Here is a 23,316-nt window from a genome sequence, read left to right on the forward strand (position 1 = left end):
TCCACTGGTCTATGGGTCTGTTCTTGTGCTAATACCAGATTTTTTTGAGTATAGTGGCTTTGTAGTAGAGTTTGATGTCCGGTATTGTGATCCCTCCTACTTTGTTTTTCTTTCTCAAAATTGATAAGGCTATTCATGGTCATTTATGGTTCCATATAAATTTTTGAACTGTCTGTTCCATTTCTGTGAAATGTGTCATTGGTATCTTAATAGGGATGGTGTTGAATCTATAAATTGCTTTGGGTAGTATGGACATTTTGATGATCTTAATTCTTCCAATCCATGAGCACGGTGTATGCTTCCCTTTATTTGTGTCTTCCTTAATTTCTTTCTTCAATATTGTATAGTTTTCTGCATACAGGTCTTTTACCTCTTTGGTTAAATTTATGGCTAGGTACTTTATTTTTCTCCTTGCTATATAGAATGGTATTTTTTTTCTGATTTCTTCTTCTTCTATTGCATTGCTGGTGTACAAAAATGCCTTTGATTTCTAAATATTGACTTTGTAGCTTGCGGTATTGCCAAATTCACTTATTAGGTTGAGGAATTTTTTGGTAGAGTCTACAGGGTTTTCTATGTAAACTATCATGTCATCTGCAAACAATGATAGCTTTACTTCCTCCTTTCCTATTTGGATGCCTTTTATTTCTTTTTCTTGTCTGACTGCTGTTCAGCCTGCTTTTGATTCCTTCTACTGTGTTCTTCAATTCAAAATGGTATTCTTCATATCCTCTTGTGTCTTCTTCATAGTTTCTATGTCCTTTTCCAGGTTGCTATAGTTTGCTGTAAGATCCTGATAGTTTCTCTGCAGTTTCTAATAGTTGTCTTTGAGCTGGCTGAGTTCATTGAGCTTCCTTAGAACCATTGTTTTGAATTCAATATCTGACAGTTCCCTTGCCTCTATTTCATTTAGCTATCTCTGTGGTGAGTCCCCTTTTCCACTCATTTGGGGGGAACTTCTTTGTCTTCCCATTGTTGTGAGGATCTGTTAAGTTATTTATTTATTTATTTATTTATTTATTTATTTATTTATTTTTGCTTCTGCTTCAATTGGGCCATCTAGATTTCCTGACTTTGTGGATTAAACTTCTATGGTAGTAGGCGGGTCTTTTTATTTATTTATTTGTTTGTTTGTTTGTTTGTTTTTTCTTTACTTTTCTTTTTGGGCCTGCCTCTGATGATGTCAGTTGTTGACCCTATATGACCTTCGGTGGTTTGTTTGAGCCTTCAAGGAGTCTACTGTCTGCGTCTAACTCCTGCTTTGGGCAGCTCTGTGACACCTTCGGCCAGGGATCCACTATTTCTGTGGATCGCTCTGCACTCTCAAGCTGGATCCCTGATCGTGCTCCCAGGCCTGGCAGGATCCCCCACCCACCTGGGCTTGCGTGTGCTTTCCCCAGCCCAGGGGCTTTCTTCGTAACCTCATGTACTCGTCTGGTCCCCCAGGCCAGCGGGCACCCCAGCACTGGTCTGTTTAGGGTCCTCTATTGTGTGCTTTCCCCGCTTTTGTCTCCTTGGATGCATTGCCTGCCCTTTCCAAATGGAGACTACAGAAATGGGAGGAAGTCAGCTCCAGGACTCTCCGGTTAAACCTGTCTCCAGTCTCTCTTCCAGGGACTCTGGGCAGCTCTGTGACCTCTTCTCCCGGGATCCACTATTTCTGCGGACTCCTCTGCACTCGCTGCCCACGCGGGTCGGTTTACACCTGCCTTTGCCTATCTGCCCACTCCCTCGCAGGCCCCATCAGTGCCAGCCTGTGGGAGGCCTTGCCAGCCCATGCGAGCCCTCACCAGCCCGCTCAGGTCCACACTCACGCTCACCAACCCTCGCCGGCCCTCAGCGCAAGTGTTTGCGCCTGCACTGGGTGGTTTTGGGCTCTTTATTGTGTACTTTTTGGCTTTTGGCTCTTTGGGGGTGTGTCCTTTTCCCACACAGTGGAGACTAGGGAAGGGAGAAGGAGTCGGGACTCTCCCGTTCCTCCTCCCGTTCTTTCCCTAACACCTCAGTTTCCAGTCTCTTATTAGGGGTCTCTGGGCAGTTCTGTGACCCCTTCGGCCAAGGATCCACCACCTGTGCGGACTGCGTTTCAATCGCGGGCAGTCTGGTTCGTGCACACCCCGGTCTGCCTCTTTGGGGGTGCGCTTGCCTGCCCAGAATGGAGACTACGGAACGGGGAGGGAGTCGGGACTCCCCAGTTCCTCCTCCCTTTCTTTCCTCAATGCCTCCGTCTCCAGTCTCTTCTCAAGGCCTCCCAGCCAGTCTGCACTTAGTCCCCCAGCTCACACTCAAACAGGCTGTGTGGAGCGCACAAAAGGCACGTTAATTGATTCCCTTATGCCTGAGTGAGATGGTAGCTGCAGAGTGGGAGGTGCGTTATCACCGGGGTTCCACCAGCCCCCATCTCAGTTCTATTCACAAAGTTTTCCTCACCCATCTTTTCCCAGGCACCAGCCCACCCTGCTGCCGCCTCTACCCAGAGATCAAGTAGGGTGGCTGCCACTGCAATTTTTGCGTTGGCCCTTTAAATGTCTCTTTGCATCCCCAGCCACCTGTCTCTGGCAGAGAGCGCCCCTAAGCTTTTCTGGGTTGCGTTTTGTCTGTATTTTCCTGGTTTTAGCTGCTGTAGTTTAGAGGTCCCTGTTTATGATTCAGACCCCGTTCTTCTTGGGGGGAGCTAACTGGCCGTTTCAATGTCCCTCTGGTGCTAGTACCTGTGGGCACCCAGCCCACCCTCTCGAGCCTCCACTGCACTTTTCACCCGTTGGGATGTGTGAGAGTCGAATCCACTATCTGTCTGTGGCTCCAAGGCTCCTGTCCCACTATAGTTCCATTGTTTTCCAGGTGATTACTCCACTATTTAATCACAATTCCAGTTTGGTCTTGGGAGGAGGAGGTCAGCGTGACTCCCATTCACTCCTCCACCATCTTTTCAGCCTGTCGAATGGGATTTTAAATACAATAATAAAGCCACACTTGCCTTTGGTGAGATAGAGACATTAGTTTTCTATAACAGGTCATCAGGCTCAATAGAACAAGAACCACTTTTCTCCTAACTTTGACACCTTTTGCAGTAATACTTTTCTCTTAGGGTGGTAATTATTATTATACTTTATAGGATCTTGCCCTTTTGTTTTCATTATGTTCTTGGTAATTATAGAAGAGAAGACTTTGAAATGAATACAGAAGGATGGCAGTGAATATTATAAGGCAGAGTATGTAAAATTTTCTGTAAAACTAAAAATATTTACTTGCATATTTCATGGAAATAATGGAAAATAACCTTTGTTGAGCTATATACCTATTAAGATCACATTTGTTTTGTCCATATGACATTGCATAGCTATAGCACACTAAATACCATACAGCCATTCCCTGATTTATAAACTGGTTGTAAATAATATTTTTTAATTTATTATATTTGTTTACAAGTTAGGATTTGTAACATCTAGCATTCTCCCACAGAATAATTGTTATGAAAAATTACAACCTAGCTCACAAAACCCAATTTAATGTTGCTATTGTTGTTAAGGTTGCTGAAATAAGACATTTGTAATTGAATTGGAAATATTAGAGTTTAAATATACAATTATACTGAATAAACAATGCTGAATGAACGTGAACAATAAACTATTTTATTTTTACATAAAAACATATTTAATCAGACAATAAGATGCCATTGTGTTTTTGACTTGGAGATACTCTTTCTCTAAAGTCATTTTTAAAAGTTGTGTTTATTTTTTCCTTGATAGAAGGATTTCAATGGTTCTACCAATGATTTATTATTGGGTTGGGGAGCTCACAATGAAATGCAGAGAAATATTATTGAGGTGACTGGGGTAATGAAGATTTAGAGATGGGGGAAAACAAAGATGGTATATAATGTGGGAGAGACAAAAAGCAGAGGAAAGTGGTTCTCTGAGGGAAAAATTAAGGGGATCAGAAGATTTTAGAAAAGACAGTTTCTTCTGCAGTTTGGTGATGATATCATCAGCAAGCTTTGGGAATGTTCTTCTTGATGTAAGAATTTCCTGTATAGTACATGTACTTCACCTTTCTTATTTAATCTAAATTGGATTGATCAATAACAATTAACAAACATGTCTTTTCAGATTTCTTTTTTCTTTTTTCTTTCTTTCTTTCTTTCTTTTTTTTTTTTTTTTGCTTTGGGAAGGTTCAATGCAAATTAGAGAAAACATTACATAGATAATTTTACAATGAATCAAACTTTCCCTCCACAAACAAAACCAAGCATCATTTCCATACTGTCAAGGCTGATATTTAGCAAGTAGTCCCCAGATACTGCTTGTTCAGGGCCGAGCATCTATTATGATTAGTTGGTAACTAGACTGTGCTGTGCTGATTGTTAAATATCATTTCTGCCTATAACTTTCACCACCCTATTCTTGCCCATCTGCCATGTGGGACTCTGCATGGGAAGAACAGTCTTGGCCACCCCAATTCATCTCAAACAATTCATCTCAAAATAATTCATCTCCCCACCCCAAAGACCATTATAATGTCTAATGTATCCAGTAAAGGAAGGACATTTAAAGTACAAAGGAGTAAGAGAATTGGATTCTCCAAGTTGTAGACACTATCAGTATCTACCTCAAATGGCATTTAGAATCTGAAGAGAGACAGACTGAGAGGAAATTTTTTGTTTTTTAATCATCCCTTTGCTCTTCTTATCAAAAGGTCCCTTTTCTATTTCCTGCGATGTCCTTACCTATGGAAGGAGACCCAGGAGAAAATATCCCCTGCCCCTCAAAGTAGCTTGTTTGATTTCTTCCCAATTGTTTTCTGTGGATATGCTTTCTGTCTCTCTGTATTGGAGGTACTTGATGTCAGATTGTCATTTTAATAAATTAGACAGTGCCAAGGAGAATTTGGTGCATTGAATGTCTGAGGTTTCCCCCCAAATTGTCCAACTAATTTTTTAGTCATTGCACTTGCTTTGAGAGGACAAAAACGTATACTTGTTTACTTTTGCTTTGTATTTTTTTCCTAAATGGCAATTTATTTGTATAAGATACTGATCTTCAAAAAATTAACATCACAGATTTCTGATGAAATCTGTCATTAAAATATCAAGTTATGTTAATGACAATGTTTGGGTGCATCAGATGTGATTTGAATTTTAATTTAGGGTAAGGTATTTAAATTTAATATAGCAGCAGTGAGTACCAGTATGTTAATGAAAATGCCACTTTGAAAATTATGATGCTTAGGACTGCCTTTACGATGACCATGAAGATTGTTTGATTACAATAGAATAACTTATATCAAGGAAGCTTAAATGTGCACTTGATTATTTTAAAATCAATTTTATTGATTCTCCTAAGAGGTTGAGAAATGTTGTTCCTTTTTGCTTCTCTATCATTTAGAACACTGATACAATTATTTGAATTAACTTCTATTATAACTCTTTGGAATTTTGGCCAGTTTATATATTAAGATGAAATTAGCATTATTTCTACTTATGAACTTTTAAAATAAGCTTTTAACTTTATATTTTATACTTTGAAAATTTATTCTAATGTATACATGAATTATATGTTTATGTCACTGCATATGTCCATTATTTTAAGTCAGTCTAGGCTAAATGTTTGGGAATGTGCTAGCTGAAGCATTTTTAAGAATCATGACTAAGAAGTGGATTGAAATGAACCATCATCATTGAGTAATCCTGTATTTTTCCAAAAATTGTTTACCATTATTCTATCATTTTTATCTGCTTATATTAACTATTATTTTAGACTTTGTTTCTATAATCTTTTATAACTTTATTTTTATTGTTGACAGTATTACAAATGCCTCCCTTTCCAACCTTTACCCACCTTCATCATTCCCTGCCCACCCCCCGCTTCCCTCTGGCCATCATCATGCTGTTACCTGTGTCCATGAGTTATGCATGTATGTTTTTTGCCTAATCCCTTCATGTGCTTCCCTTCAGTCTCCCCCAACTCTGACAGCTGTCAGTCTGTTCCATGTATGCTTGTCTCTTTTTATATTTTCTTTGTTGCTTTGTTTTGTTCATTAGATTCTGCATATAAGTGAAATCATATGGTATTTGCCTTTCTCTGAGACTACAATTAATTTTTTATCTTCGATTATATGCACTTCATAAAAACTAATTTACAATTATATATTTTTCTTATCCAAGTCTCTTTTTAAAATTTATAAGGTTCTTCTAATTTACTATGTTAATTCAACAGTATTCTATTTTTAGTTATATCTATCATACCTTTAATTTTTATATTGCTTATAATCATAATATTTAACCTCTGTTATATGCCCACAGTGTGGTAGATATTGTACATGAGCTATAGAAACTGCTTAGTTCATCTGTCAAGAAGATGACAAATTGGGAGGATAGGAAATTCCATTCTCTGGTGATTTTCAAGACAAGAGTAGTCAGCTACCTATATTGACTAGGTGGTCTGTCAAGGTCTTCCAGTTTTGTGTGTCTGTATGTGAGTGTACTGATATTTTCCAGATGCCCTTAAAGAAAAAATAGGTTTCTGTATCTTATCATTTTAGTAATCGTTTTCTTATGGCATAAAGTTGAAGAGGGAAAAGGGAAAGGAACTAAATATATTGATACCATTTCTAAATTACACAGCTTGGTTTCTAACTTTTCATCTTGACTTATTTTATATGCTTTAAATTTTGTGACTAACAGCTGATGGTATTATTTTGTCTATAGAAAATACCCATTTTTTGTGGTTTATATTTGCAATAATATCAATAAGATGGCAATCTGCACAGTTGGGAATTATTTTTGTGTTGCAATCAACTTTTTCTTACCCATTCTAGTAAAGGTGTATTAAAGTGATGATAATCCTTGTTATGAGCAAGGGGTATTTCATACTTGCCTCAGAAAGTGGATCCATTACTCCAAACAAGTCTCCCTAGCTGGTGTGGCTCAGTGGACTGAGCGCCGCCCTCCAAACCAAAGGGTCACTGGTTCGATTCCCAGTGTAGAGCACAAGCCTGGGTTGCAGGCCAGGTCCCCAGCAGGGGGTTCACAAAATGTAACCGCATACTGATGTTTCTCTCCCTCTCTTTCTCCCTCCCTTCCCCTCTCTAAAATTAATGAAATCTTAAAAAAACTTTAAAAAAAAGAATCTGTTCTACCTGAGGTACACACACTTATTCCAACCTTCATGAATGTGATTCCTTTGCTTATATTTCCAGATAAATTCATTTACACAATTTAAAATTATACAGGACACCAACCTGTCACTCCTAAAATTTGATTAAAATGTACACTTTATTAACCACATTGCAAATCTAAGGTATTGAATAGTGTTGAACTAAGTATATTTCAAAAGTTCCATAAAAGGTTAATGTGTTTTTTCTAGTTTTTTTTTTGCGTTACAATTATGTTTTAGGTTTTTTAATACATAGCTATTAAATATAACAAGCAATTAAAACATTTTGGCAATTTCTGTAAAGCAACTCAGCTGCCTATAAGAGTTCAAATTTTTTAGCAATATATCTGTGTCTTGTTTGTATGTATTAACCATAGATGTGAAGAAGCATTGTATTTTCACAGTGTCTAGTGCTCAAACATGTAATCATACACATAGTTGAGAAGTAGAAACTACAGTAATATATAGTTTGTTTTCCTGAAATATCTGTATCAAAATCTTGTGCTTTCTTTTTTTTTTGCTAACATCATAATTTGACCTTCAGCTATTATTTACCTACAATTGGGTTTATAAAATTGATAATTTGATATTTAACAAGAAGATATATGATAATACAGAGACATATTTTATTAACTTTAAGTGGCTCTATCTCTTGAACAGAGGTGGCAGTGTACAATGTAGTGGAGTTTGTGATACCAAATTATACTTATAGAATGTGAGTCTCACCTATCATTTTTGGTTCTATTTTGAGTGTCTAAGAAAAATTTGACAAGTCCCTGACATAAAGAAAATTATATTTAAATTATATATTAAAAAATACATTCTCATTAATTCTTTGAAGGGAAAAGCAATATAAAATCAAAATTAGTAAGTATTGGTTAGTGTAAACAATGAGATTCTTGATCCAGACTGCATGGGTTCTAATTCTACATTATTTTAAAAGCTATGTGAACTTGGACTAATTACCTGCTCTGTGCCTCATCTCTAAAATGGGAATAGTATAGTATCTATTTTGTGAGTTATTATATGAATTTAATTAATCACTATTTATAAAAGGTCTTATTTTTAAAATATATTTTACTGATTATGCTATTACAGTTGTCCCAGTTTTCTTCCTTTGTCCCCTCTGCCCAGTACCCCCATTCTCTGCAGCAATCTCCCCTGTAGTTCATTTCCATGGGTCATGCATATAAATTCTTTGTCTACTCCATTTCCTATACTGTTCTTTCATCCCCCTATCTGTTTTGTACCTACCAATTTGTACTTTTTAATCCCTGAACCTTTTCCTCCATTCTCCTCCTTCCCCCTCCCAACTTATATCCGTCCAAATGATCTCCATATCTATGATTCTGTTTCTGTTCTGCTTGCTTTCTTAGTTTATTTTTTAGATTCAATTGTTGATAGTTGTGAATTTATTGCCATTTTAATGTTCATAGTTTTGATCTCTTTCTTAAATAATTCCCTTTAACATTTCATATAATAATGGCTTGGTGACAATGAACTCCTTTAGTTTTACATGTTCTGGGAAGCACTTTATCTGCCCTTCCATTCTAAATGATAGCTTTGCTGGATAGAGTAAGTCAGGTTGTAGGTCCTTGCTTTTCATCACTTTGAATACTTCTTGTCAGTACCTTCTTGCCTGCAAAGTTTCTTTTGGGAAATCAGCTAACAGTCTTATGGGAACTCCTTTGTAGATAAACTATCTGCTTTTCTCTTGCTGCTTTTACGATTCTCTCTTTTTATCTTTAGCCTTTGGCATTTTAGTTATGATGTGTCTTGTGGGCCTCTGTAGGTGCATCTTGGTTGGGACTCTCTGTGTTTCCTGGACTTGTAGGTATTTCCTGGTCTTTCCTCCACCAAACCAGGGAGTCTTCGTTTCATTATTTTTAAAAAATAAGTTTCCAATTTCTTGCACTTCCTCTTCACCTTCTGGCACTCTAATGATTCAAATGTTGGAGTTCTTGAAGTTGTCCCAGGGGCTGCTTACAATATCCTTATTTTTTTTTTAATTCTTTTTTCTTCTTATTGTTCTGATTGAGTGTTTTTTTCTTCCTTATGTTCCAAATTGTTGATTTGATTCTATTTTATTATTTTTATTTTAATTTATTTTTTCAAATATATTTGTCTCTGCCTACTCCCCACCACTTTCCATTGCCCCCTCCCTCCGTCCCTCCCTCAGCTCTTCCCCTTTGGTTTTGTCCATGAGTCCTTGCTATATGTTCCTTGACTTTCCCCTTCTCTTCCTTTTCCCCGCCTCCCCTTTCCTCCTTCCCTCTTATCTCTGTTGATTTCTTTTTCTTTCAGTGTTGCTGGTCTTATTTTTCTTGCATCATTGTATTGTTGGTTAGGTTCCACTTATAGGTGAGATCATATGGTATTTGTCTTTCAACCCCTGGCTTATTTCACTTGGCATAATGCTCTCCAGTTCCATCCATGCTGTCGCGAAGTTTAGTAGTTCTTTTTTTCTTTCTGCTGTGTAGTATTCCATTGAGTGTATGTACCATTACTTTTTGATCCAATCATCTACTGATGGGCATTTAGGTTGCTTCCAACACTTGGCTATTGTAAATTGTACTGCTATGAACATTGGGGTGCATAGGTTCTTTTGTATTGGTATTTTGGTGTTCGTAGGGTATACTCCCAGCAGGGGAATCACTGGATCAAAAGGCAGTTCCATTTTGAGCTTTTTGAGGAAATTCCACAATGCTTTCCACAATGACTGCACCAGTCTGCAGTCCCACTAATAGTGTACTAGTGTTCCCTTTTCTCCACAGCCTCGCCAGCATCTGTTGTTTCGAGATCTGGTTATGATGGCCATTCTAACCGGTGAGAGGTGGTATCTTATGGTGGTTTTGATCTGCATTTCTCTGATGGCTAGTGATGCTGAGCATCCTTTCAAAGGCCTCTGGGCCCTCTGTATCTCCTCCTTGGAAAAAGCGTCTGTCCAGGTCCTAGGCCCATTTTTTGAATGCATCATTTGTCTTCTTGGAGTGGAGTCGTGTGAGTTCTTTATATATCTTGGAGATCAAACCTCTATCTGATGTATCATTAGCGAATATATTTTCCCATACGGTTGGCTCCCTTTTCATTTTGCTGATGTTTTCTTTTGCCATGCAGAAGCTTCTTATTTTGATGAGGTCCTGCTTGTTTATTCTTTCCTTTATGTCCCTTGCTTTAGGAGACATATCAGTGAAAAAATTGCCGCGTGGGATATCTGAGAGTTTCCAGCCAATGTTCTCCTCTAGGACTTTGATGGTGTTGCGACTTCTATTTAAGTCTTTGATCCATCTTGAGTTTCTTTTTGTGTATGGTGTCAGCTGATGATCCAATTGCAATTTTTTGCATGTAGCCGTCCCGCTCTCCCAACACCATTTGTTGAAGAGGTTATTATTGCTCCATTTTATGCTTCTGCCCCCTATGTCAAATATTAGTTGCCCATAGAGACCTGGGCTTATTTCTGGGCTTTCTATTCTGTTCCACTGGTCTATGGGTCTGTTCTTGTGCCAGTACCAGATTGTTTTAAGTATAGTGGCTTTGTAGTAGAGTTTGATGTCCGGTATTGTAATCCCTCCTACTTTGTTTTTCTTTCTCAAAATTGCTGAGGCTATTCATGGTTGTTTATGGTTCCATATAAATTTTTGAAGTGTCTGTTCCATTTCTGTGAAATATATCTTTGGTATCTTAATAAGGATTGCATTGAATCTATAAATTGCTTTGGGTAGTATGGACATGTTGATGATATTAATTCTTCCAACGCATGAGCATGGTATATGCTTCCCTTTCTTTGTGTCTTCCTTCATTTCTTTCTTCAATGTTGTATAGTTTTCTGCATACAGGTGTTTTACGTCTTTGGTTAAAATTATGGCTAGGTACTTTATTTTTCTCCGTGCTATATCGAATGTTTTTTTTTCTCTGATTTCTTCTGTTGCATTGCTGGTGTACAAAAATGCCTTTGATTTCTGAATGTTGACTTTGTTTCCTGCTGTTTTGCCAAATTCACTTATTAGGTTGAGGAGTTTTTTGGTAGAGTCTACAGGGTTCTCTATGTAAACTATCATGTCATCTGCAAACAATGATAGCTTTGCTTCCTCCTTTCCTATTTGGATGCCTTTTATCTCTTTCTCTTGTCTGACCCCTGTGGCTAGGACTTCCAATACGATGTTGAAAAGAAGTGGTGAGAGCAGACATCCTTGTCGTGTTCCTGATCTTAGTGGGAAAGCTTTCAGTTTTTCCCGTTGAGTATGATATTGACTGTAGGTTTTTCATATATGGCCTTTATTACATTGAGGAATGCCCCATTTATTCCCATTTTGCTGAGTGTTTTGATCATAAATGGGTGCTGTACCTTATTGAATGCTTTTTCTGCATCTATCGAGATGATCATGTGATTTTTGTCTTTTCTTTTATTTATGTGATATATCACGTTTACTAATTTGCGTATATTGAACCATCCCTGCATCCCTGGGATGAATCCCACTTGATCGTGATGGATAAGCTTTTTAATGTATTGCTGGATGCGGTTTGCCAGTATTCTGTGGAGGATTTTAGCATCTATGTTCATCAGCGAAAGTGGCCTGTAGTTTTCTTTCTTTGTAGGGTCTTTATCTGGTTTTGGGATCAGGGTGATGCTGGCCTCATAAAAAGTGTCTGGGAGTCTTCCCTCCTCTTGGACTTTTTGGAATAGTAAGAGAAGGACAGGGGTTAGCTCTTCCTTAAATGTTTTGTAAAATTCTCCTATGAAATCGTCCGGTCCTGGGCTTTTGTGTGCTGCGAGTTTCTTGATGACTGCTTCAATTTCCCCAGCTGTTATCGGTCTGTTCAAGCTTTCTGTTTCTTCCTCCTTCAGTGTTGGAAATTATACTTTTCTAAAAATTTGTCCATTTCATCAAGATTTTCAAATTTCTTGGCATATAATTGTTCATAGTAGTTTCTGACATCCTTTGTATTTCTATGGTATCAGTTATTATTTCACCTCTTTCATTTCTGATATTATTATTTTGGGTCCTCTCACTTTTTTCTTGATGAGTCTGCTTAAAGGCTTGTCAATTTCATTTATCTTTTCAAAGAACCACCTTCTGGATTGGTTGATCCTCTGAATTGTTCTTTTTGTCTCTATGTCATTCAGTTCTGCTCTAATCTTGACTATTTCCTTCCTTCTACTTGCTCTGGGATTTATTTGTTGTTGTTTCTCCAGTTCTTGAAGTTGTAGTGTTAGGTCTTTTATTTGAAATGTTTCTGTCTTTTTTAGGTAAGCCTGTATTGCTATGAACTTCCCTCTCAGGACCGCCTTTGCTGTGTCCCATAGGTTTTGGACTGTTTTCTGTTCATTTTCATTTCTTTCCAGAAATTTTTTGATTTCTTCTCTTATCACATTATTGACCCATTCATTGTTTAATACTCTACTGTTCAGTCTCCATGAGTTTGCCAGTTTTTGAAGTTTCTCTTTGAGGTTGATTTCCAGTTTCAATCCCTCATGGTCCGAGAAAAAGTTTGGTATTATTTCAATATTCCTGAATTTGCTGAGGCTTGCTCTGTGTCCTATCATGTGGTCTATCTATGAAAAATTGCCATCAGCATTTGAAAAGAATGTGTATTTTTCTTCTTTGGGATGTAAGGTTCTATATATGTCAGTTAAGTCTCTTTGATTCAGTGTGTCATTCAGCGCCACAATATGTTTATTAATGTTTTGTTTGGAAGATCTGTCCATTTTTGACAGTGGGGTGTCGAAACCCCCTACTATTAGTGTGTTGCTGTCTATGTCTTTTTTGAAGTCATCCAAGAATTTCCTTATAAACTTGGGGGCTCCTATATTGGGAGCATATAAGTTTACGATGTTGATGTCTTCTTGATAGGTTCTTCCTTTAAATATTATAAAGTGCCTGTCTGGGTCTCTTCTTATGGCCTTTGTTTTGAAATCTACTTTCAAAACAAAGTATGTCAACCGCTGCCTTTTTCTCATGCCCATTTGCTTGGAATATTTTTTCCATCCCTTTACTTTTAATCTGTGTAAGTCTCTTGCTCTGAGGTAGGTCTCTTGTAGGCAGCATATGTGTCGGTCATATTTTCTTATCCATTCAGCTACCTTGTGTCTTTTGATTGGGGCATTTAGTCCATTCACAGTGAGAGATATTATTGATAGGAACTTACTCATCTTTTCTCTTTTTACTTGTGTTCCTCTCTCTCTCATTCTTTTCCTTCATCTGCTTAAACCAGTCCCCTTAGCATATCTTGGAGTGCTGATTTGGTAGAGATGTATTCTTTTAGCCTTCTCTTGTCTGGGAAACTCCGTATTTCCCCTTCTATTTTAATGGAGAGCCTAGCTGGGTAGAGCATCCTTGGCTGTAGGCCCTTGCTTTTCATAGCTTGGAATATTCGTTTCCATTCCGTTCTGGCCTGTAGTGTTTCTGTTGAGAAGTCAGCTCCTAGGCCTATCGGGGTCCCCTTGTATGTTACATTCTCCTTTTCCCTTGCTCCTTTGAGGATTCTCTCTTTGTCTTTGACAGTAGCCATTTTAATGATGATGTGTCTTGGGGTGGACCTCTTTGAGTCCCTCTTGAGTGGGGTCCTCCGTTCCTCCTGGGTCCATGAGAGCCTTTCTCTCCTCAAATTAGGGAAATTTTCCATCATTAATTTTTCGAGAAGGTTCTCTATCCCTTGCTCCTCTTGTTCTCCTTCTGGTATCCCTATTATACGAATATTATTGCATTTCAGCTTGTCCTGCATTTCCCTAAATGCCTCTTCATTCTTTTTGAATCTTTTTCCATTTCTTGTTCTTTCTGGGAGCTTTTTTCTACCTTATCCTCCATCTTACTGACTCGATCCTCGGCTTCATCCAGCCTGCTTTGGATTCCTTCTACTGTGTTCTTCAATTCAGAAATGGTATTCTTCATATCCTCTTGTGTCTTCTTGATAGTTTCCACGTCCTTTTCTAAGCTGTTATAGTTTGCTGTAAGATCCTGATAGTTTCTCTGCAGTTTCTCATAGTTCTCTTTGAGCTGGCTCAGCTCATTTAGCTTCCTTAGAACCATTGTTTTAAATTCAATATCTGATAGCTCCCTTGCCTCTATTTCATTTAGCTCTCTCTGTGGGGAGTCCTCTTTTTCCCTCATTTGGGGGGAACTTCTTTTTCTTCCCATTTTTGTGAGAGTCTGTTAAGTATTTTTGTCTTTTACTTTTCTTTCTGGGCCTAACTCTGATGATGTCAGTTTTTGACCCTATATGACCTTTGGTTGTTTGTTTGAGCCTTCCACAAGTCTACTGTCTGTGTCTGATTCCTGCTTTGGAGATCGCTGTGACCCCTTCGGTCAGGGCTGGGCTATTTTTTGGGATCGCTGTGCACTCTGATGTTGGCGCCTTCGGCACGCTTCCGCCTGGCCGTATCTCCCACCTGTCTGGGCTTGCATGTGCTTGCCACAGACCAGGGGGCTTATTCACGACCTCGCGTACTCATCTGGCCCCCCTGGCCGGCGAGCTCCGTGGCACTGGTCAGTTTAGGGTCTTCTATTGTGTGTTTTCCCTGCTTTTGGCTCTTTGGGTGCGTTGCTTGCCCTCTCCAAATAGGGACTCCAGCAATGGGAGAAAGTCAGCTCCAGGACTCTCCGGTTAATCCTGTCTCCTATCTCTCCTCCAGGGACTCTGGGCAGCTCTGTGACCCCTTTGGCCGGGGAACTACTGATTTTGTGGGCCACTCTGCAGTCACGGGTGGGCGGGTTAATTTACACCTGCCCTTGGTGCTCTCTGAACTCTCTCACAGGTGGTATGGGTGCCAGTCTGTGGGAGGCCTTGCCGTCTGGTGCAAACGTTCACCAGCCCGCGAGGGTCACACACACGCTCGCCAGCCCTCGCCAGTCACTTGGCGCAGGTGTACGCGCCTGCACCTGCAATGGGTGTTTTTGCGGTGTCTACGTGTGCTTTTTGGCTTTTGGTTCTTTGGGGGTGTGGCCTCTTCCCGCGCAGTGGAGACTAAGGCAAGGAGAAGGAGTTGGGCCTCCCCAGTTCCTCCTCCTGTTCTTTCCCCAATGCCTCCGTTTCTAGTTTCTCCTCAGGGGCCTCTGGGCAGTTCTGTGACCCCTTCGGCCAAGGATCCACCCCCTGTGCGGCCTGTGTTTCAATTGCAGGCAGTCTGGTTCCTGAGTGTCCCTCTTCTGCCTCTTTGGGGATGCGCCTTTCCAGCCCACAATGGAGACTACAGAACGGGGAGGGAGTTGGGACTCTCCGGTGCCTCTTCCCCTTCTTTCCCCAATGCCTCCGTCTCCAGTCTCTCCTCAAGGCTCTCCCAGCCAGTCTCCACTTAGTCCCCCAGCTCACATGCACAAGCTGTGTTCGGAGCGCACTAAAGGCAGGTTAATTGATTCCCTTATGCCTGAGCGAGATGGTAGCTGCAGAGTGTGAGGTGCGTTATCACCGGGGCTCCACCAGCCGCTGTGTCAGTTCTTTTCACAAAGTTTTCCTCACCAGTCTTTTCCCAGGCTCCAGCCCACCCTGCTGCCGCCTCTACCCAGAGATCAAGGAGGGTGGCTGCCATTGCAATTTTTGCATTGGCCCTTTAAATGTCTCTTTGTATCCACAGCCACCTGTCTCTGGCAGAGAGCGCCCCTAAGCTTTTCGAGGTTGTGTTTTGTCTGTATTTTCTTGGCTTTAGCTGCTGTAGTTTAGGGGTTCCTGTTTATGATTCAGACCCCGTTCTTCTCGGGGGAAGCTGACTGGCCGTTTCATTGTCCCTGTGGTGCCAGTGCCCGTAGGCACCCAGCCCACCCTCTTGAGCCTCCACCGCACTTCTCACCGGTTGGGATATGTGAGAGTGAAATCCACTGTCTGTCCGCGGCTCCAAGGCTCCTCTCCCACTATCGTTCCATTGTTTTCCAGGTGATTACTCCACTATTTAGTCGCAATTACAGTTTGGTCTTGGGAGGTCAGCGTGTCTCCCATTCACTCCTCCGCCATCTTCTCTTCCTTCTGATTTGATTCTTGACTTCATCCCTTCCACTGTTGGTTCCCTGTAGATTTTTCTTTTACTTAATGTAATCATCATTTTTGCCTGGGTCTTTTTTATGCTGTTTAAATACCCAATGAGTTCCTTGAGCATCCTGATAACTAGTGTTTTGAACTCGGCATGTGGTAGATTGCTTATTTCCATTTTGTTTAGTTCTTTTTTCTGGAGTCTTGTTCTCTTGTTTCATTTGGACCATATTTCTTTGTCTCCTCAGTTTGGCGGCCTCCCTGTGTTTGTTTCTGTGTATCAGGAAGAGCTGCTTTGACTCCCTGTCTTAGTAGCATGTCCTTTTGTAGAAACACAACACCTGTACTTTGTTAGGAGTGGAGCCTTAGGTAATCACCAGGGTGGGGCAGCCTGTGTCACCACTCTGCAGCTCTGTGTCGGGGAGGGCTTGGAGTGTGGACAATGCCATTGCCTGGCCTCTCAAGTTTTGCCCAGGAGCAAACTCTCTCCCAGCACTCACTCTGTGGCCAGTTACTTCAATTTCTCCCTGTATGCCACTGATTCCCTTCCAGGTGTTGTCCTGGTGCTGAATTCCGGAGAGGGTTGGTCTGTGTAAGTCCTAAGTCCATTGTGGGGCCTTTAAGGGGATTCTCCTATGAATCCTGCAGTTCCTTCCACTGCCCTGGCCCCTTCTTGTTTTTACAGTCAGAAATTATGGGGACTTACCTTCCTGGTTCTCGAACCCTGGGTTGGGTGGTCTGGTGTGGGGCTGGGATCCCTCGCTCCTGAGGTATCCCTCCCGATTTTTATTCACCTCATGTGGATGTAGGACTGCCCATTCTGTGTCTCCGTGTCTCTGTGTCTCTGCACCACTCCATTTCTCTGCACTCCTCTGTGGCTCTCTGCATGTCTCCCTGTCTCTGCCCCTCCTCCCTGTCTGGATTAATATGACTTTTTAATTCCTTGGTTGTCAGACTTCCATACAGTTTGATTTTCTGATGATTCTGGGTGATATTTGTTTTGTAGTCTAGTTGTAATTTTTGCTGCAGTTGTGTGAGGAGGCGGAGCATGTTTACCTACACATCCATCTTGACTGGAAGTCCATATAAATGATCTTAGTGTAGGAGTTGGTATAAGTTAGTATTATATATGTACCTTGTTTTGTTATTATTATCTATTTAAATTAAAAACTTTTCTATATTGCTATAAAAAATGCCCCCCACCCAGTTCGTGTTCAGTTGGCTAACTATTACCTAACTGCGGGTAACAAATGTGAAAGTCTTTTTTCAAAGAATTAGCACTCCTTATTATTTAATACCTAGCCTGATCCATATGCTTTTGACACCTATGTTTCACTTGCAGTCATTTAATTTTATGATGTGATGTTATGGAGAGAAACTGGTAGTCAAATAAAATTTTTAAAGTATCAGGAAAAAAAGAACTTCGTGTGGTATTATATCTTAATTAGGCTGTTATTTTATGCAGAGGAGTAATGACGTCTGTCTCATTTCGGCTTTGAAATAATAGGATGATAGAAGCAGTACCCAATTTTCTCTTAACTGTCTGTCAGTCTGTTATCCATACAGTTTCATTAATGAGGTTTATGTGATCTTTGTGAACACAAACCCTGACTAAATTTAAAAAAAAAAACAAAACAAAAAACACACATTTGAGTACTTCATCTGTGACCTGTCTCTGTTTGTATGTATACCCAGACACTTGTATAGTAGGCTTGTGTTTTGGGTTGTTCCTTGCATAATATTTGCTGATATGACTTTTCTCTTTTCACTTTTGACCAATCAATATTAGAGTATTAGAAAGCTCCTACAGAAGAGGGGTCTTTCAATAACTTCTTTCCTTTTCCTGATTTCTATTTTTGGCATATTTTGCTCTACACTGAGGACATTTTTCTGAGCTTACTTTGACTCCAGGCAGAGCTAGAGTAATGCTGAGAGTAAGACAGTGGCTAAGGAAAACTACGTGGCATATAATAGATACCAGAAACTAACTAAACTCCATGAGCAATTTGTTGTGCACACACACATTCCAACCCTCATGAAAGTGATTCCCTTGCTTATATATCCAAATAAATAAAATGGAACATAACATCTCTGTAGTAAGTATTGTCCTATTGAATTATTTTTACTACAAGCAATAACTTTTGAAGGAATCAAAATGAATAGTAATGAATGAGGGAATGGTAATGAATGAAGCCCATTTACAAGAAATAGAGATATAAGAATTAGGTATTAGAGCTTTTCTGTTAGTGGATCTGCTAGCTAAATTACTTCTAAGAATCATGACTGAGAAGAGGATTGAGATGAACCATAATAGAACTGTATTTTTTTCAAAATTTCCAACTGGCCAGAATTTTATTAGTATTTTTTTTTGCAGGGAAGAGAGAACATACATTTTTAAGGAGAGAAAAGTACAGCAGGTCCTTGAATGATGTTGTTTCATTTTAACATTGATGAGGTGCAGTAAGAATTGAGCTCTTGTTGATATCCATTAGCCTGTGGTAAAATTGGTTTAATTATATGTCGTTTCACCACAGTTCCAAGAACCTATTGATGACATTGAGGACTTCCTATAATTACTTTGGCCATAGTAATAACACTGTAATAAACATAGTCAAGTAATAACGTTGTTTATTAGAGTAATTTCTAATCCACTGACTGAAAATAACTACTGTTTTATTCTTTTAGTCACCCTTCTACTGGATTAGGTAAAGATTGTGAATTCTCTTTAGATCATTAATGTATTAAGATAAGAGTCTTTATTTGCATCTGTATGGACAGTAAAAAGCATAATTTACTCTTCTTTTAGAACAAGTATTTATGTTACTCAGGTGTGAGGATCATGAAAGTAGTCACCTTTAATTTTTTTATTGGCTTAATAGGTCACTTTAGACAATTGTGTTGAAGTTGGGCGCATTGCCAACACCTACAATCTGACAGAAGTGGATAAATATGTTAACAGTTTTGTCTTGAAGAATTTTCCTGCATTGTTGAGCACTGGGGAGTTCCTGAAACTCCCTTTTGAGAGGCTTGCCTTTGTGCTTTCCAGTAATAGCCTTAAGCACTGTACTGAACTTGAACTCTTTAAGGCTACCTGTCGCTGGCTACGCCTGGAAGAGCCTCGGATGGACTTTGCTGCAAAATTAATGAAGAACATACGATTTCCACTGATGACACCACAAGAGCTCATTAATTATGTGCAAACTGTGGATTTCATGAGAACTGACAATACTTGTGTGAATCTCCTTTTGGAAGCCAGCAATTACCAAATGATGCCATATATGCAGCCAGTTATGCAGTCAGACAGGACTGCCATTCGATCTGACACCACTCACTTGGTTACACTGGGAGGAGTGCTGAGGCAGCAGCTGGTAGTCAGCAAGGAATTACGCATGTATGATGAAAAGGCCCATGAATGGAAATCGTTAGCCCCCATGGATGCCCCAAGGTACCAGCATGGCATTGCTGTCATTGGAAATTTCCTCTATGTCGTTGGTGGACAGAGTAATTATGACACAAAAGGAAAAACTGCTGTCGATACAGTCTTCAGATTTGATCCTCGATACAATAAATGGATGCAAGTTGCATCTTTAAATGAAAAACGCACCTTCTTCCACCTAAGTGCCCTGAAAGGATATCTGTATGCAGTTGGTGGGCGAAATGCAGCTGGTGAACTGCGTAAGTGTTTTTACCCCTAAGTTCTTGTCAAATCATAAAATAAACAGTTCTATAAAATGAAAAACAAAAAATACAGTTAGGCCCTGGCCAGTGTGGCTCAGTTTGTTGGAGTGTCATCCTCTATACTGGAAGGTTGCATGTTCAATTCCTGGTCAGGGCACATGCCTAAGTTGTGGATTTGATGCCCCACTGGGGAGCCTACATGAAAGCATCCACTTGATCTCTCTCTCTCTTTCTCTCTCCCCCTTCCTGTCTTTCTAAAAACAATGAAAAAATGCACTCGGGTTAAGATTATAAAATGTAGTTAGGCTTTTATTTTAAACTGTTTCTTTTAGAAAATTTCAGAGACAAAGAGTATGCCTGACCTGTGCATATATTTTTGGCCACAGTACAAATTACATCTCATAAATACATCAATACATTGCAGAATATTTGATTTGTGTAGTATATATGGTTTTCATCTTGAAAAATTCAACTACAAAGTGTATTCTGCTAATTAAAATTCGAGTAGAATCTTGGACAGAAGTTTGGCATGTTCCCTCATTTTTCATTTTTAAAAGCCCTCATAATATTTTACTGAACAGGTTAAAATTCTTCCTTATAGAGCACTGATTTTTATTGTTTTTTTCTTTAACATAATGTGTTACCTGTGAGAAACCACATAGTAAGACAATTTTCTTTATCAATTAAATGTTCAAAGTTCAATATTATCCAAAGTTTATTTACTGTGAATATTATAATCTGTGACTATTAGTTTCAAAAATCATTCTTTCTTGGTGAAACACCAGTTTTCTTCTCTGGAAGCTGATCTGGTAAGCTTTATTTGATGGTCACTTTTTTGTCCTAATCTAAGATTGGTCCCATGTACAGTTAACATAGCAATACTTTGACTATATAAATTAAAATTAGAAGGTATATTTCTGTTTTTTAAGATAAAATTGGAATAAAGTAGGTGTCCAAAAGGGAAGTCAGGAAGACCACATTTTATATAGTGCCTTAAGTGTCTGTCACTACCATCATGGTTTGGCTTTTTTTTCACCACGCCCTCCACTGTTTGAAAATTCTGTTACAGAGTGCTTATAGTTGTCTAGGCTTCAAAATGCAGCAGAAGCTTAAAATATTGGCTCTAGATAAATTCACAGTAATTATCAGAATATTTCTCTTCAGTGTTCTACAAAATAAAAGGTAGTTTAATAGATTTGTGTGTAAGCTATTTGTTGGAGACAAAAATAACTGCTCTCAACTATTAAACTTTTTAGCTTATCAAGCCCTTTCTTGTTAGTGACATGATCTTAATATTACTGATCTTTCTTATTCACAGTTTTTTCTTCTTTGTTCTCACAGTCATATTTTTTCTGAGGCCAATCTTTTTAGGTTGTTGGACTAGGTACCATGATCGTGAACCACACAGTTTTCCCAATATATTTTAATAATCAGACTTTTAGAAGCATCTGAGACATCTACACCTTTAGTGTAGAATTGTCATTTCAGGTCTCCTCAGTCAACCACTACACATTATTTTCATGTTATTGTACTACTTTAAATTTATGGTGTCTGAAAATATCCACAAGCTGCAGGCACTTTCTTAGAAAAACCACTTGTCTAAGATAATCTTTACGAGTTCACAAATTATAGGTCATCAACCCTGTTATTCAGTGGTCATTTTGAAATCTTTTTTTCTCAAAGGTAATAGCTCCATTTTTCAGTCAGTGCTTGCTTATTGATGTTATCACCCCTGTTAATGTGCATCTATTAAGTTTTCAATATGTGTTCCTTATATTAATTAGAGGACTTATTATTCTGAGAATTTATCATCTTCAGGCCAATGAGAGTCATTACATATAACCAAGAAGCTAGAGGTTTTCTTTTTCCAACTTGATCCTCACCCACCCTGATTGAGCTCTTCCCATGTTATGCTTAATGCAGAACAAGACACAGACTGCCCCACTGGGCAAGTATCTGGCTTTCTTGCTTGTGGCCTTCAGAAATCACCTCTATCTCTTATTAAAAACAGTCTGTTGTGTTTCAGTTTGAAAGTGAAAAGAAACATTTAAATGCCAACTGTTTGATATTCTTTCCCTTTAAAATCATCTTCTATTATCTGTAAGTAAAATTTTGTAGGAAATGATTGCTTCCCTCAAAATCAGCCCACCCAGTAAATCCAGTCAATATTAAGTATTTTAAGTTAATGTATTATATATTGGTAGTTTTACAAAATTATGTGATAGACTTATTAAGTGCACTCAAAGTAAAAGTCTTGATTCCAGGAGAGAATTTTCAGGCAAAAAAGACAAATTACATACAACTAAGAGGCAAGGGGTTTAATTTTTTCTCCGACCCACCTACACTCTTTGAGTTCCTCCTGTGCTATACCCAAGTGGGAGCAAGAAGTCAAGTATCTCATCTTGTCATATTTGTTGTTGAGATAGCTAAGCTTGGTATAACCTGCCCTGTTTACCTCCCAAAAGAACAGTATCAATAAGTTCTTCTGAATTCTGTTAATGTTTCTCTTGTATAAATAAAAAAAGGACATGTGTCAGTTGCCCTTTATAGTTTTCTTATGCCTATTGTTTTTGCATAATAGCAGATTTTTGTTCTAAAGAAACTCTTGCTTTTATTTCTGACTGTTCCAGTCAGAAGCTGGGCTTCACCTTTTCTCCTGCTCCATAAGCATTTTTTTAACGGAATCCCACCCCTGTGCATGCACGTGCGCGTACACACACACACCCCCCCACACCCCCCCCACACCCACACCCCCCACATTTGTTGTAATTAGTTAACATTCCCATCTTAACTGATTATGCTGACATGTTAATATGTCTGAATAAATAGAGAAGGGGGATAGGAATGGGTGTCAGGAAAAGCGGATTGATGGGAAAGTCTTTTAACAATTTAACAGGCTCTTTAGTTCAAGTACATCATTTATTCTTTATACATACAATGAGCATTGCCTGTATATAATTATGAAAAGAAAAGTGACAACATTTGCAAGGCATTTTAGATCGTTTGAATGCATTTGGCCTTTTAGAATCTTTTCACTACTAGTGTGTACATGAGCCTGGTATATTGCTGAAATGTAACATATTAGAAATGATGCCTTACTTTGACACTGAGTACAAAGGGAAACTAGGGGAAGCTTAAGAGTAGCTGTCACTTAGTGAAAAAGAGTCAGTAATTTCTGGCACCTTTCAAAATTACGTTACACAAGCAATTGATTCTCCATTGAGATTTTCTATATTGAAGAGAAATAGCTCAGTTATCTTTCACTTCAGTTAAATATCAATAAGTCAAGCTTTCAAATAATTAAATAACTTATAGAAAACATGTTAGATTTTTTTCAAATAAATGTACAATAAACTTTCTGAAATTTATCAAATGTCTCCATATCCCTTAATGGGTTTGGGGTTTTCTTCATTAAGCAGCAAATCATCAGCTGGCACTTTAGGATTCTAGAGCCCATTGGGAGCCCTCATTGTCCAAATGGTTTTCTTGAGGCTTAATCTCTTTCTCAATCTCAAAGAACAAGAAA

The 23,316-nt window shown here is 38.9% G+C and overlaps 1 protein-coding gene across 1 annotated transcript in view; it reads left to right on the forward strand.

Moving 5' to 3' along the window:
• Window positions 1-23,316, forward strand: part of KLHL13 (kelch like family member 13) — a 110,765-nt gene that overhangs the window by 80,576 nt on the left and 6,873 nt on the right. Inside the window, exon 6 of the mRNA XM_054580331.1 lies at window positions 18,992-19,787. Coding sequence (XP_054436306.1) covers window positions 18,992-19,787 — 796 coding nt within the window. The remainder of the gene's footprint in view (window positions 1-18,991; window positions 19,788-23,316) is intronic.

Source organism: Pteronotus mesoamericanus, unplaced genomic scaffold (genome assembly GCF_021234165.1).
Source record: "Pteronotus mesoamericanus isolate MK-2021 breed Mesoamerican mustached bat unplaced genomic scaffold, CSHL_Meso_final contig_57, whole genome shotgun sequence".
NCBI lineage: Eukaryota > Metazoa > Chordata > Mammalia > Chiroptera > Mormoopidae > Pteronotus > Pteronotus mesoamericanus.